This window comes from Sus scrofa, chromosome 3 (assembly GCF_054392235.1).
Source record: "Sus scrofa isolate SSC_HxYL_T2T_F1_AM1 chromosome 3, Sscrofa_HxYL_maternal_Yorkshire_Landrace_v2.0, whole genome shotgun sequence".
Taxonomy (NCBI): domain Eukaryota; kingdom Metazoa; phylum Chordata; class Mammalia; order Artiodactyla; family Suidae; genus Sus; species Sus scrofa.
Window position 1 is genome coordinate 115,974,580 of NC_139385.1, and position 16,605 is coordinate 115,991,184.

The 16,605-nt window shown below is 42.6% G+C and overlaps 1 protein-coding gene across 6 annotated transcripts in view; it reads right to left on the bottom strand.

Moving 5' to 3' along the window:
- CRIM1 (cysteine rich transmembrane BMP regulator 1) overlaps nucleotides 1-16,605 on the bottom strand; it is a 204,024-nt gene that overhangs the window by 151,697 nt on the left and 35,722 nt on the right. For 5 of the 6 annotated variants that reach the window (XM_085019582.1, XM_021087640.2, XM_085019584.1 and 2 more), the window contains one exon: nucleotides 9,224-9,397. The exons of the other annotated variant lie outside the window; for it this stretch is intronic. In XM_085019582.1, the coding sequence (XP_084875708.1) occupies nucleotides 9,224-9,397 (174 nt within the window). Of the gene's footprint in view, nucleotides 1-9,223; nucleotides 9,398-16,605 lie in introns of those variants that run through there. 6 annotated transcript variants of the gene reach the window in all.

Sequence of the window (16,605 nt, forward strand, 5' to 3'; positions counted from 1 at the left end):
ATCTGGCGTTGCCGTGAGCTGTGCTGTAGGTTGCAGACGCAGCTCGGATCCCGCGTTGCTGTGGCTCTGGCGTAGGCCAGTGGCTACAGCTCCGATTCGACCCCTAGCCTGGGAACCTCCATATGCCGAGGGAGCGGCCCAAGAAATAGCAACAGCAACAACAACAACAAAGACAAAAAGACCAAAAAAAAAAAATAAATAAATAAATAAAAATAAATAAAAAAATAAATAAATAAAGTCCAATGATCATCACTTAAGATGTTCGCTCACCTTGGCACAGCAAACCCAGGGAGGCAAACTGAGGGTTGGTTGGAAATGCAGATCCTCTTGGCCCTAGTCCAGTCCAGGTACATCAAAATCTCTGCGTGACCATCAAGCTCTCTCCAGTTTATAAAACCCATGAGATCTCCCGTGCATGATACTCAGGCCTCACCATGGACCTCCAGTGCCGCGTGAGAACTTGGGCTCAGGCAGGTGGGGGCATCTGCCATCTCAGTACGTAAGGATGACAATAGATTCCTTGATACAGATAAAAGTGTCTCCATCTAGCAAAGGTTGATGGCAAGAGGGTCCAGAGGGAATTCTGCTACACTATGTCAAAGATGGGATGGATATTAAATTATATGCCCAGCTCTGTCTGATCACATTTCTTGGGGTGCTTTTTTGAGCACCCCACCCCCCCCAAAACCAAAAAACTTTTGAGTAAAAAAGTTCTGTGGATAAAAGTAAATAGTATCATCATTCTTTCTTTCTTTTTTTTTTTTTTTTTGTCTTTTTTTGCTATTTCTTGGGCCGCTCCCGTGGCATATGGAGGTTCCCAGGCTAGGGGTCGAATCAGAGCTGTAGCCACTGCCCTACGCCAGAGCCACAGCAACGCGGGATCCGAGCTGCGTCTGCAACCTACACCACAGCTCATGGCAACGCCAGATCATTAACCCACTGAGCAAGCCCAGGGACCGAACCCGCAACCTCATGGTTCCTAGTCGGATTCGTTAACCACTGCGCCACGACGGGAACTCCCATCATTCTTTCTAAATACTAATTAAATGTGTGTCTACAGACAAACATTACAGATGACATCAAGAGCTAGAATATCTGATTAGGCCACACACAGCACAGGTTGTACTGCAGGCTACAGACCAAGAGAAAGATAGCAACCAAGAATAACATTTAGCACTGACTCTTTAGCTGTGTGAAAAAAAATAAGTGCAACGTAGAAAACTGAAAATGGAGTTAAGAAGCTCATATATTAACATTTCCTTAGGTAGGAATGAAACAGTAAATTTAGAGCAGAGAATAATTAATAAAACTTGAGGCTCTGAAGTAACTGCTATTTGGATGTTTTAAAACTGAAAGAAAAGTCTATTAAACAGAAGCCATTTGTCTCTGGGTCAAAATTAGTTTAGCTTCAAAAAAATACGGCCTTACAATGGAAAAATCACTTTTGTTTTAAATAGCAGGAAAAAAAAAAGATATGAAAGCCCATATAAATATATTTTCTCATCTTTGATTTCCGCCTAACTATGTGTGTGTGTGTGTATCATGCAGTGTAAGCTTCTAAACAAGATAAATACTTAAAATCATTTAAGACATTCATAAACTGTCTTACAAAAAAAAATCAAAAGCCAACTGCCATCGTAGATCTAAAACATGGGTCAATTTACGCACCTGCACTACCTTTCAGGCCATTTTTAAGATGGTCCCTCAGTTAAAGGCAAAGCAAAGTCAAAATTGGTGGAATCTGGGTACAGCGACACACAGCATGTGCTGAGTGAACGAATGAATGCATAAAGAATCAAAGCAGCTCTAAAGTGAAAGTTGGAAGGTACTTGTAGAGAAAGCCAGAGGGAGGATCCTTCTGGACTCAAAAGAGTCTACAACTGTAATGTTCCCTCTTTACTTTCCTGTCCAATTATTCAATGTTTGTGCTCCCGCCCTGAATGGCACACACCTCAGGTGGGTCTGACCAGCTCTCCTATACTCACACACATGTAAAGGCTTTTTTTGAACAGGGAGTACAGGTAAGTCAAATCAATTAAATAAAATGACATAGGCTGTTTTATATATTCCACTATCATGGGTACCAACAGCGACATTTTAGGCTAACTTTCAGTCAGCTGGCACTAACACTCCGGGGGCTTTCTTCCACTATAGGAAGTGGAAGTTCAATGCTTCTTGCACTACCATTCCTACACAGGTCATTTCAGCTCGCTTTTGGTGTGTCAATGCTGCCAGTCACTCTTCTTCCTCCTCTCTGTACATGTACATCCTCACTGATGGACTCCATGGTCATTTACAGCACCATACTCCCCTGGAGGATGACTCAGAAATCCTTACCTGCAGCCCAGCTCTCTGAGTTCCAGGCTCCTAAGTCCCATCTTTCCTTTGACTCTCCATAGAACACCTTGAACAAAACAAACTCACAACCCACCTTACCCTGACTCCCATAAAGCTGTGCTCCTTGTACTCCACGTTCAGTACATGATAACCACTGGGCAGCCTGACCATCACGCCCCCCACCCCCAAGCATCTATCTTGACAATCACCCCTCTTCCTCAAATCTGGGAGTCTTCACCTTCCTCATCTTCCAAAGTCAGTCCGTCACTAAAGCCCAGTGAATTGCCACCTTTATCCCTCCCATGTGAACTCCTCTGTATTTCCCCTCTCTCTCTCTTTTTTTTCCCCCCACATGCTGTATCCAAGGCACGTGGAAGTTTCTGGGCCAGGGATGGAACCTGCACTGTAGCAGTGAACAGAGCTGCCATAGTGTGACAATGTCAGGTCCTTAACCTGCTGTGCCACAAGGGAACTCCCATCCTCTCTTTTCTATCTCCAAGGCTGTTCTTAAATTCTCCTTTCCCTTATGTTGAGTCATCTGCCTGATGATAGACTAGTATAAACTGGGTTAATTTTATTTTCCTCTACAATCTCCCCAAAAGGTTACACTTTCTTGTAGAGATGGCTGCCTTTTCCTCAAGGATGTCTGTTTGTCTTTGCAGCCCTCAGTATACTAAGAAGCTATGCATGTATGAATGCTATGTAATGAGTTAATGACATCAAAAATTACTTAAATCACAAATAGCTCTACTTTGGTGTCCAATTTAATTTATCCAAAACAAAACTCTTGAGTCCTCCTTAAATCTGCTCTTGCTCCTGTAAAGAGCACTACAATTTACTTAAATCCCAAATCTAAGAGTTCTCCTGGATTCTTCTTTCTCCTACCCGCTCCATGTCTCCACATCAACAAGTCCAAATCACCTCAAGTCCACCTCTCTCTCCATCTCCAGCACTCAGGCTCAAATTCCCATTATCTCTTACTACCTGGGGACTTTTTCCCACGCTCGCATCTTTCCAGCTTACTCACAAGTCTCTTCTCCACTATATTCATTTTTTAGAATACATATCAAATTACATCACACCTTTGTTCACAATCCTCTGACAGCTTTCCCACACAGTCATCATAAAATCCACACATCTTAGCGTCATCTACAAGGCAGGGCATGATCTAGCCCTTTCTCTTCTCTTTCCCTGCCTTACTATATGGACCTCCTTGCATTTTCTTGACACTCTTTCAACACACCAAGTTCATTCTCACTTAGAGCTTCTGCACTTGCAGGGAGTGTGCTCTGCATGGACTCCTTCTCTTCTCAGATCATCACAACTTTGACCCTTCCTCACAGTCAGATTTCAGGTCAAATGCCCTTCCTTCATGGGAAACCTCCCTGACATCTTATCTAAAACAATTTCCCTAGTCAGCCCAGTAATTCTCCATCATACTGTCCTGATGATTACACTTCACAGCTCTGATCACACTGCAGGATACTGTCTTGCTCACTTGTGTTGTTTACCCTCAGCCTTCACTTCTGAAGGTAAGCTCTGTAAGAGCTGTCTCCACAGCAACTCGAAATGTGACTGTACATATTTGTACTCAATGAGTATTTGCTGGCGGGATCGATAAACGAACGTTTTCTAGGGTTGTTTTACATCCTTCTCTGACCTTGACATGGTTTCATATTTCTGATTACTTCTTGAATGTATTATAACTACTCTGAATTACAGTAATTTTTTTTAGTAAATAAAAGTTACTTCCCCATCCTAGAGCCATAGGCAAATTTAAAAGTGTAACCTATTCACAAGTCTTCTGTATCAAATTTAACTACAATTACCAAGCTCAGAGAGGCCCCTCCAGAAAACCCTTGCAGCAGCCACAGAGGCTGGTACTAATTTTGTTCATTTGGTCCCCTCTTCTGATGGTGTATCAATTTAACTTTTGTGAAGCCTGGTACAGCATATACCAAACCAACGATAAATAGGTAGCATCGCATCACACTGTAAGCTTTGCTAGGATTCAGGTCAGATGACTTGCAGATCTTTCCCTTTATCAGCCTTTTTCTTCTTCCTCAGAGAAACACAGAAGATCCTGGTGAACCATTCTATATGAAGGCATGGCCTGCTATTATCCAGTATCCTATTTCCTCAAAATTTGTGACAAGCTTATTTTATAAGGATATGTTCATAAAAAGCCAGGGCCAATGCCCTACCTTTTAAACAAATGTAAGTAATACATAGGAACTTTTTAAAAATCCCCTGGAATTGCCATTATTCCCCATAAATCTATAAATACGATAATGAAATGCCCTGCAATGACTTCTGTCCTTTTTTTTTTTTTTTTTTCTTTTTATAGCCATACCTGTGGTATATGGAAGTTCCCAGGCTAGGGGTCAAATTGGAGCTGGAGCTGCCCGCCTATACAACAGCCGCAGCAACGAGGGATCCGAGCCATGTCTGTGACCTACACCACAGCTCATGGCAATGCCAGATTCCCGGCTCACTGAGTGAGGCCAGAGATCGAACCCACATCCTCATGGATACTAGTCGGATTCATTTCCTCTGAGCCACAATGGGAACTCGCACACATTTTTTAACTATGTTGTAACTATGCTTAAAATTCATGTTCAGAACTCACTCACAAAACATAGAAATGGGGACCCATGTTTTCTCATTATGCACTGGCAAGAACACTTTCTCCTGCCCTTTCCCCAACTGCATACACACCTTAACGTTATAAAACACCCCAGAGAACAGTCTTCAAAAGAAGGCTTTAACTAGTAACTACCTATTTCACCCTCCCCTAAGAAACTTCAAGACCCAAGTCTAAAACTACCCAGGCATCCATCATCTCTAGACTTGAGCTCACTTGGCTCTGCAAAATCACCCATGTTCTGCACAACTCTTCCTCTCAGATCCTTCCACTGTGTCTTCAAGAACTCCTGGACCGTCATCACCAAAATCCCCTTTGCTGTCATTCTCCCCTCCAGATGTCCCCTTCATCTCTGCGCTCTAACAGAAATCTGGGTACTCCCTCAATGCTCCCTTCCCCTGAGTGGATGGCTTCATCTCCCACACATCCTAAATCCTGGGGGTGGGGGAAGTGTCCTCTTTGTTCTCTCAGCCACTTTCAGATCATTCTTCCTTTTCCCTTTAAAAAAATAACACCTTTTTGGCATGAAGCACATGCAATCAGATGATGCATCAGTTACATGTAGGTGCTGCATTTATCTACAGAACTTCTGCCTCTGTTCCTTCCCTTTTCGTGGCTGCTGCTTCCTTTCTGGCAGAGATGGCATGGCCAATCACCGTAAGTACTCTCCTGCACAACCCTCAATCTCAGTGCCCTCCTCTTTCTATCAGACTCATCAGGAAAAACCCTAACCCTGGTTAAGTCCACCGCTCCACCTCCACTGCGTCTATACCAGAGCTGGGGAAAAGCACCTGGTTATGCTGGCTGGTTTCCCTTCAAATTTCTTTTCTTTTTGTTTGTTTCTTTTTCCTTCTTTCTTTTTTCTTTTTCTTTTTTGTCTTTTTAAGCCCACACCCACGGCATACGGAAGTTCCCAGGCTAGGGTTCAAGCTGGAGCTGCAGTGGCTGGCCACAGCCATAGCAACACCAGATCCAAGCCATCTCTGCGACCCACACCACAGCTCATGGCAACACCAGATCCTTAGCCCACTGAGCGAGGCCTGGGATCCAACCCACATGGATACAGTCGGGTTCATTACCACTGAGCCACGACGGGAACTCCTCCCTTCAATTTTCTAACCACTAACCTCAAGTAAGCTGTCAGCACTAGCAGGCAACCCTTATACATTTCCCTACTTATTTCACTTTCCCCCTGAGAGGTCCACTTGCCATTTTCTCTCCCTCCTCATTTTCTTGCCCCTTTCCTTCCACCTCAATGCCAGCTGACAACCTTGTTTTACACACCTCTGCAAAATCAGAGCTTTGCTCCTGTCCCTCCTCAAAGACTCCACTCCTGCCACCGTCACCTTTCTTACATTATTGGTTTCTCCCTCCTCACTTGATCATTCTTGTCATTGTTCAAACATGCTCTAATAGCTCCTATATTTTTAAAATCCCTCTTGACCCTAGATCCCTTTAAAATAACCACCTCATTTCTCAGTCCCACCTTATGGTCATCTCAAAAGAGTTTTCCCTCTGCCACTTGAATCATTCTTCTGCGACTGCAGGTTAGGAACCACAGAATCATCTTTAAGTGTTTTCATCCGTCCCTTATCTGTCAGAAGATACTGCATGTTCTTCATCAAAATGGTGAGCATCCATCTGTTCCTTTGCCTTTTCCCTGCCACCCCCAAGGCGGTCTCTTGCGGCACCACAACTAAGTAACAGAAACAGCTCTCCAACCTCTGGACTGCAGAATCTCCCCCTGCTCATGCATTCCAGACACCCCCTCCCCACAACCCCAGTCTGCCTAACACTGACTTCGCCATGTTCTGCTGCTCTCTGCTCATAAGCCTACAATGCTTTCTGAAAGCTCCTATCACCAGGCCCAAGCTCCCTGCATGATGCTGAAGACATTTCATCATCTAGTCCTATCTTGCCTCCCATCTTTATTTTCTGTTGCCTATCAACACAAAAACTTACTCTTTTAGAATCATTTCCCAAGTGCCTTACATATGTATGTCATGCAAATCACACTTCCACATCTTATTCTTTTGTCCTCATCATTCTTCTTCCTGGAATCCATTGCCATCTAAATTCTCAATTGTTCAGACTCCACCTCCTCCATGATACCTTATCAGCATTCCAAGTCTTTACTGCTAGTAATGATATAATTACATACAGTGATAAAACATCACCAGTGCTTTCATTTGCAATATATATTTGAATATCAGGAGAGCATTTTCTTCAAAATTATTTCTCAGAAAAGGGAAATTCTCCTTACTGACTTCTTCCAAGACCGAAAATATTGCAGGGTTCTTTATTTTCAACAACAAACTACTATTTGTGGAAGACACATTAACCTTAAGTGCCCTCAACCAATCTTACTTTTGGAGTCTACAGAGGCCATCTGACAGAACCTGTTAAAAAGGGGCAGGGGTAAAGAAGTGAATCAGCTACAGTTAACTATTCCTGAGGGAATGATCTCAAAATTGGGAATGCTGGACCTCGTAAGCCACTTGTTGAGAAACACTTTAAAAATCAATGCGATGAATCTCCACATTGTACAGATCATAAATACACATCTCACCACTTAAAAATCCAACCGTTCTAGTTTTAGGTGAAGAAACACTATATTTTGGAAGAAAACTTCTTGTGATAACTTGGACTCAAAATCTGCTGCATCTCTAACCTCTTAGATAGCAGTGGAGAGGATGTGCTCAGAAAGGGTGTCCAATGACACAGAAGGCAGCTCTCCCATAGGCAGTGATAATGATGGTGATGCATTTGAAATGTGAATAAAACAGTTTCATGAAATGTAAGAAAGGCATAAAGTACTCATCTAAACGGCTGTGTTATATGACCGACCTAAAATACATATGAATAATTACATTAATTAAACAGACATGTGACCCCCTTCACCTATATCTCTGGAAGTCTATACATACACGGAAAAAATACTACTTTTTGCAGGCAGTGGGGATGGGGACAGGGATGAGCAAATTGTCACAAGACAGTAAAAATGAGTTCAGTAACTGTGTTGTCTAAGGCATGATGGGATTTCAAAAAAGACTTTACATGGTTAGAACTGGGCTGTGGGTCATCCACCGTGTGGACCGTGGTTTTTCAATTTTCAAATCCCAAGGACCTAAGACTCTGTACTCAAAATTTTTATTTCTGCTGTTTTCTACCATACTCTTTTAATGCTTTCTCAGCACTGGTAAGCACAAGAGAAATGCTCTTTTAGGAGCTACTGTTCACCTCTTATTCTTTACTACCATTCAATGTCTTGGAAACCTAATACCATTCAAAAAGTTAAGTCCTGCTCTATTGCCCCTATGAGCTTGATTTCGGACTTGGAAAATCCTGGGTATCCCAAACTGTATCGCTAACTCCTCCATCTTAGAACAGTATCACTGCAGAGATAAAAGGTATATATAAGAAAGAATGTCTTATTTACCCCTCTTTCCCCGATTCACCCCCACTCCCTGAGCAGAACCTGGGGCTAAGAGAGAGTTTAGTGCTAATCAAGGGCAGGGCTGAGATCCCAGCCCAGGCCTCATCCTCTGTGAATTCTGGGTGTTAGGCACAGCACCCAGGGCTGGGTCTGTCACTCATGATTACTGTAGTCAATAAGCATATTTTCAAGTCCTCAGTCTCTTTTCTAGGCTTTATGCATGAGTGTACAATAGTTATGGGCCACACTGATCTAATTTTCTTGTTATTTTAATGTGATTCCTGACTTCATTCCAGAGGGAAAGTGCCCAATGACCCATCCACACCTGTGAGATTTTGCCCCACGGCAAAACCAACCTCCGCCTTTGATCACCACTGCACGACTCTCCCACCTCTCCTAGATGCACGTTCTTGCCAGATGAGCTGCATTTCTAATTACTGCGCTCCTCATGGAGCACCATCCTATGGTAAATCAAGCGGAATGGACATGGTGACAGCAGATGCGGATCTCAAGCACGCCACGTGTGAAATCATCCATTATGCAAAGGTGACCTAGGCAAGCTGGCACAAACTACCCTGCCAGTTACCACCGCAGCATTATCATTCCACGGCTTTCAGGAAGCACACACGTGTGTAGATGCACATGCACACACCATCACATCTGCTCCTGGTCAGCTCTCTGCATCTTACCTGGGATGAACAAAGCTACCCATCTCTATAAGCTTTTCTTTGTCTTTTCAAGCTCAAATACCATCACTGCTCAGAGTTATACAATGCTAAGGCTGATGACCGAAAATGAGTACTCACCTTCAATCCTCTTTAAAGCTGAAAGGCACATATCCTTCCTTGGAAACTCAAAGGGATTGTTACAGGTTCGAATGGTGTCACACTCACATTTCCCATTGATTATATTGCAGCCAGAGACAAGGTTTTCATTGCATGGTTCAAAACCAAGCAGTTGGTCATCATCCCAGTTCTCATCTGTAAAACAATTAACAACCACATAATGTTTGCTTGTAGCTTCATTCCGAGGCCTGTCTGAAAGCAAAAAGGTGTGAGGACGTCAAGATTAACATCCAGTTTTGACACCTCAATTCAGGAAAGGCAGTTTGGCAGAAATTTTACAAGTGAATGAAACCCAACCTCCTAATCAATGAGGAGACTGAAAAATGGCCATACACATCAACATGAAATAGCTCTACAAAGCAACATTTGTGCTCAAAACCCACTACTCCCCTGATGTGTTATTATAGGAACAACTGAGATTCTTTAAAATTTTTTTCATTTTAAACAGATTCCAGGATTTTCCCATGTGCAATAAAACTAGAGGTGTTGCATCTGCCAATCTACAAAATTAATCCAAAAAAAAATCCACTTTTTTTTTTTTTTTTTTTTTTTTTACTCCATCTGGTAGAGACCAGCTTCAGGTTTAAAACAGCTCTATCACTTCAAACATCAAGGTAGTGCTGATCAGTGTAAAGAGACACCACCCAGAGAATCAGGAATGGGAAGTTCCTGTCGTGGCTCAGTTCCTAATGAACCTGGCTAGTATCCATGACGACGGGGGTTTGATCCCTAGCCTTGCTCAGTGGGTTAAGGATCTGGCCTTGCCATGAGCTGTGATGTAGGTCACAGATGTGGCTCAGAACTCATGTTACTGTGGTGTAAGCCGTCAGCTGCAGCTCCAACTAGACCCCGAGACTGGGACCCTCCATACGCTGGGGATGCAGCCCTAAAAAGACAAAAAGAAAAAAAGAGAAACTAAGGGGCTACAGCCTAGGGAGACACTGAGATTGTCCAATTATGAAGCTGAGACCAAAGCAGTGTCCTGGGTCATAGGATGGAATTGACTGTAAGGAAAAAATAGATTTTAAAGTCAACTTTTCGCAGGACCCAGTTCAGAAAAATGGAACAAACATGACAAAACCATAGGCAGACTCAATCCCTAATAATATTCCTTGTAGCTGAAACACCTTGTGGAGGGAACCAAACAGTTTCTCCAAGTCTCTGGGATGTTATCTGAGCTTTTTCCCCTCTTCACATTATCTTTAACAGATACTTCATCACACCTTAACTGGGTACTGACTATTAAATAGTAAACATGTTTCTGATAACCATATCTGGAGAGATTTTTTTTAAGTGCTTGAATTTAAAACACTTAAACCTGTTGCTCAAAGTAAGGTGAGTATAAAGCCATCTTAAGAATGAATTTTCACAGAAGGCTGTGCAAACAAATGGCTAGATTTTTATAAGGCTCACTTTTCCTTCTGGTGACATCGCTGACTTACTGCCTAAGTCAGGAAAGACTGTTCTTCCTCACAGAAATAAATAATTTTCTTGTCAAGGGGGTCTTTAGGAGGATGTCACTTATAAATCAAAGAGCTTCAGGGTGATTCTTTGAAAAGGGAGACTAAAAAACCTCCTGTGTTTTGATTTCAGAAGATCAGGCTCTCATATTTGATTAAAGCTGTAGCTCTCAGTAAAATGATTTTAGAAGTTTAAGCAAAAACACAAGTTATTTGTTTTAAAATGTGATTCCCTATTTAGCCTGTATTTGGTCTTTAGAAGTAACACATACACACATAAAGGGACATTCCTCTCTGCAAGGTGATGGTGAAATTACTAAATTACTTTGAAAGGAAAACGAGAAAATACATCAAAACAATTCAACACTGTAAAGTAAGTGATAATTTAGTCTTCCGTTATAACCCATGACAAAGCAGTGCTTGTAAATAATTTCTCATCTCTGTATTTAAGGGCTGACATCCTACTAGTACCATCAGTCTAATCCAGTTCAGTGAAATCTGCCATGAAGGAATTTTTTGACTGTATATTCAAATTTGTAATTCAAAGTTAGCTCAACCCTAGGAACTTAAAAACTAGTAGGAAACTCAGTAACATTTAAACCAGTGAAAAACCTCTTTCCCAACCCATATTCCAAGGAGTCTTTATCACTATCTTCGTTAATATGTGCAGTTAATGTAACACCAAACCGAGTGGATTCTAACGCAGATTTTTTTCCCATAATAAACACCCCTTCTCTTCTTTATAACAGGAACTCCCTGAAGCCATTATTCCTGAACCACTGCAGCATCCTATAACCTGCCTCCTCACACTGCCCCACTTCCCAGTCAGTCATCTTCCTCAAAAAACAAACCTGCTCATTGGTTCTCTCTTGCCAATAAGAAAAAGCCCAAACTTATTATAGCATATAAGGACCTTCATGATACGGCTCATTGTGCACCAATCCCTCACACATCCTAATCCTCCAATAAGCACACTGAGATGCTCAATACAAACACTCAATAAATGCTCCTGGGTCTTTGCTCCCAGAGCATCATCTCACCAGAACAGCTCCTTCTCTCCCTCTCTCTGATAACTCTTTTTTTTTTTTTTTTTTTTTTGTCTTTTGTCTTTTTTTATTGTTGTTGTTGTTGTTGTTATTGTTGCTATTTCTTGGGCCGCTCCCGCGGCATATGGAGGTTCCCAGGCTAGGGGTTGAATCGGAGCTATAGCCCCCTGGCCTACGCCAGAGCCACAGCAACACAGGATCCGAGCCGCGTCTGCAACCTACACCACAGCTCACGGCAACGCCGGATCGTTAACCCACTGAGCAAGGGCAGGGATCGAACCCGCAACCTCATGGTTCTTAGTCGGATTCGTTAACCACTGCGCCACGACGGGAACTCCTCTCTGATAACTCTTATACATCCCTCAAGACCCAAGTCAAGTGCTACCTCTTTGAAAAATGTTCGCCAACTCTGAGCTCTCTACCCTCCATGCTCCTACAAACACCTGTACACACCTCTAGTCCTTTCTAGTAATGGTTTTATCTAAGTCACATACGTCAAATTTCCCCATTAGGCAGGGAGTCCTCAAGGGCAGGAGCCAACTCTTACCCAACTCTGAACCTCCCTAACCCAGGACTGAGTGTTCAATACCTATATTGATTTTTTTCATGTCACTGGTACAGTCAATGCCGTTATTTTTTTTTTTTTTTTTTTTTTTTTTATAGAAAGTGTCTTGTGGAGTTCCCGTTGTGGTGCAGGGGAAACGGATCCAACTAGGAACCATGAGGTTGCGGTTCGATCCCTGGCCTGGCTCAGTGGGTTAAGGATCTCATGTTGCTGTGAGCTGTGGTGTAGGTCACAGACGAGGCTTGGATCTGGTGTGGCTGTGGTTATGGCCAGCAGGTGTAGCTCTAATTAGACCCCTAGCCTGGGAATCTCCATATGCCGAGGGAGCAGCCCAAAAAAAGAAGAAAAAAAAAAAAAAAAAGGCAGAAAGTGTGTGTGTGTGTATTTATACACACACACATACATGTAAAACACCATACGGAAAAGTATGTTCCAATATAATGAACATGTTTACACAAACATGTGTAGGTAAAGCATTAATGAGGCGCACATTTTGGAGTTCCTGTCATGGCTCAGCCGTTAGTGAACCTAACTAGCATCCATGAGGATGCGGGTTCAATCCCCGGCCTCGCTCAGTGGGTTAAGGATCCCACATTGCTGTGAGCTGTGGTGTAGGTCACAGACATGGCTTGTATCTGGCGTTGCTGTGGCTGTGGGTTAGGCTGGTGGCTTCAGCACCCATTGGACCCCTACTCGGGGAACCTCCATATGCCTCGGGTGTGGCCCTCAAAAGACCAAAAAAAAAAAAATTAAATAAAAAATAAAAAAGAGACACGCCTTCTGATGAAATTCTCAGACATACTTTGGCACCTTTCCCTCCGAGCATCATCTGTCATTACTTTCTTTCCAAGCCCAGCTCTAGACTTCAGCCTCTTATCACCTGGCTGGCGTCAACAGCCCTTCTAAGGAGTCCATCTCAGAGCCAATTTGTTTTCACTGCCAGATGCTTTTCTTGGCCTCCCACAGGAAGACCATTTTTCCTGACTGTGGAATCAGAATTAAAAGGCAACTGCCCTGAATGCTCCCTCAGCTCCTTACTGTTCTCAGCAGAAGCCTCTTGGCAACAGCAACAGGCTGCACCTGACAACACACAGGTAAGCCTAACCATACCGCCAGCAAATGTCACAGTCACTGTGTCCAGTCAGGAGGCATCTGACTCTGAAGCCAAAGATACCTTATATACTTTTCTTTTCTGAGAAGAAACCCTTTCAATTCTATGCCCCCAACCTAATCAATACCTTGTTTTTCTTCTTGGCAAACAGTTCCCTTAGCAACCACTGCTTCATAGGATCAAGTTCAACATGTTTCTGAAACAAATGCTTTCATGTCTCTCTATTACAGAACATTACACTTTAAAATAATTTAACAGCCAACCAATAGGGATTTAAAGTAAAAATTTAGTGAGGTTTGATTATATAGAAATCAAATGTGAGCCCAAAAGTGCTGCTGACAGCACTAGGCAAATTCAGCTTCAAATCGCTAAGTGAATCCACATATAGAACATTAAGGATCAAGGTTGTGATTCTGATGTGGCTCCTGATTTCCTTTTGGACTGGTCAGGGGGTTCAAAAAAGTTAAAAAAAAAAAAAAAAAGAGGGGGAGTTAAAAAACAAGAGTACTGCCCTTTAACTATTTACATCAAGTTTTTTCCCCTGGTGCTCTCCATGTGACAAGATGAAAAGGTCAAGATAAAAGAGATTCCTCTGCAAATGTCTTTGTAAGGTTGTAACTTCTGCAATATACCAAAGCTGAATGTTATTTTCTCTAAGTATATAAAATGAGAGAAATTTAATAATTTCAAGTATGAACTGAAATACAGGCCTGTTCAAAGACAGTGAAACATGTAAGTACTCTGGTGAATAGTCAGTTATAACTAACTGCTCACTGGACACCTCCACTTGGATGTTTAGAAGACATCTGGAAATGTGATGCTTTACCTTGAGACAACTGCGGGATTTCAGTAGGCAGGGGGCTTAGCCTACTCCCCATTTCATCCCACAGAATTTTCTTTCTTTTTTTTTTTTTTTTTGTCTTTTTGTCTTTTGTTGTTGTTGTTGTTGCTATTTCTTGGGCCGCTCCCGCGGCATATGGAGGTTCCCAGGATAGGGGTTGAATCGGAGCTGTAGCCACCGGCCTACGCCAGAGCCACAGCAACGCGGGATCCGAGCCGCGTCTGCAACCTACACCACAGCTCACGGCAACGCCGGATCGTTAACCCACTGAGCATGGGCAGGGACCGAACCCGCAACCTCATGGTTCCTAGTCAGATTCGTTAACCACTGCGCCACGAACTCCAGAATTTTCTTAAGATGTAGATTCAAGGGTTCAAATTTAATCAAACCGATAACTTGTACTGCTTCCATAAAGGACATTCTTAAGAGAAACTGACTTTTTCATGTGGTTTGTGAATTGGTTATTAGTATTTACTCTACACCAAGTAGAGTGTAGGGACAGCACAGTCTGGGGCCACAGTCCCTGCTCATGCTGAGAGACCAACAGGTTTATCAGCACTGCTCTTGCACCTCTAGCGCAAATGTAGACCCACAGAATCCAAGCAAATAACATGTTAATATTACTGTGAAAGTAACTTTGACCTCATGTACTACCTGAAAAGGTCTCTTGGGGATCCCCTGGGGGTCTGTGGTCCTCACTTTGACACCTGCTATTCTAAAGGGTATGTCTTGCTGGTATACCTGGACCAGGACATCACAGGGCCCAGGTTTAAGAAGTAACAAAAGGGCATTGGGTACCTCTTCTCCTAACAGTCACCATGGAACCATAAAAACACATCACTTTTTTTTTTTTCCTAAAATAAAGTCAGTATAGTGCAAAAATATGTGATTTTTCCCAGCACACTGATACTATAAAAAGATCAGGAGCAAGTTTTCTCACAATGAAAAAAAAAAAAAAAGTCTTTGCAATTACATGAATACCTTAAGGCTTATAATCTTGCTTAAATTCCTTCCTTCAGTGCAAGGAATGGCTGCTCTAGTGGCTGAACTCTCCACTACATGTAACTGTCTGGGGAAGTTGAATGTACAAATAAAAAGCAAGAGATATATTCTCCCATGTTTAAAAATCATGATGAAGAAACTACCCCTGGATCTTATACTTAATTCTGATGAAACTAGTCTGCGTTCAGAGTAAATGTCTTCGAGGCGCCATGCCCTGAAGGAAGAAGCCTGAGCTCAGTTTGTGAGGCTGCAAAGGATGGGCTGCCTGCACTGTAGATGCAAAGGTTAAGGGCAAATTACCTGAGTCAGAATTTATTTGGGTTCCTACTGTTTATATTTATCCTGTGTTCACAGTTCCATTGGTTTTGAGTGACCTGCTCCGTCCCTGTTTTTCCCAATAGCTCTCCTATTTTTAGTGTAGTGAATGATTTTGCAGAATGTTTTTAAGAATGCACATGTGGTGCCAAAGCAAAACCACCTGAAACACCTGAACTTCCAACGGCCACCTTCAGTCTTATTTTGGACTTGATCTTTCTGCTTCACAGACTACCTTCCAATATTCTTGATGATGCCTGAAATTCCTTCTTTCCACAGTTACTGTAACAGATTCTAAGTGCAAAGGCTAGTGAGAAAGGAGTTGTGATTCTGAGAGTAGGAGAGGGGCCTCGGGGGAAAAGGATGTGAAAAGAGAGGAGTCTTGGAAGATGCAGGGAGGTACATCCATCTCCAGATCTAGGAAGCAGCAGCTATGGAGGCTACACCTGCTCTGTGCTCAGGAGTTTGAGGAACCAGCCCCGGCTGCCTGGGCCTAAGTGGTCTTAGATTCCACCTCTCTACTCCTCAAAATATCTTTCCATCTGCTTACTGGTGTCTGATTCCACTAACACAGAATAAAATGTTTCAGGTATGACTGCACTTATTGGACAAAGTACTGTGCATTCGTCTGAGATGCCCAACTTCCTGAAGGCAGAAGGCATTTGCAGACTCAGAGCCTTTCTTACCTTGTATCAGCTTAAGGTAATAGAGTTTACTTCAAACTAAGATATGGCTGTACCCCACTATGTGGCATTCCACTTACCAGAAATATGCTACAGCAGATATTAAAAAGCAAGACACAAATTCATGGTACACTCTCAGAAGCTCACAGTAATGGAATTCTGTTGGCAGAAGAGAGGCTGCTGGGAATATATATCAAATTAATTCTCCAGCTGTTCACATATCCCTGTGGCTACAGTAAGATGCAAATAGCTAATACTGGCATCTTTTTCCATGCCAGCCTAGAAACTCCGGTGTAATGTAAAACTGCTGCTCTTAACTC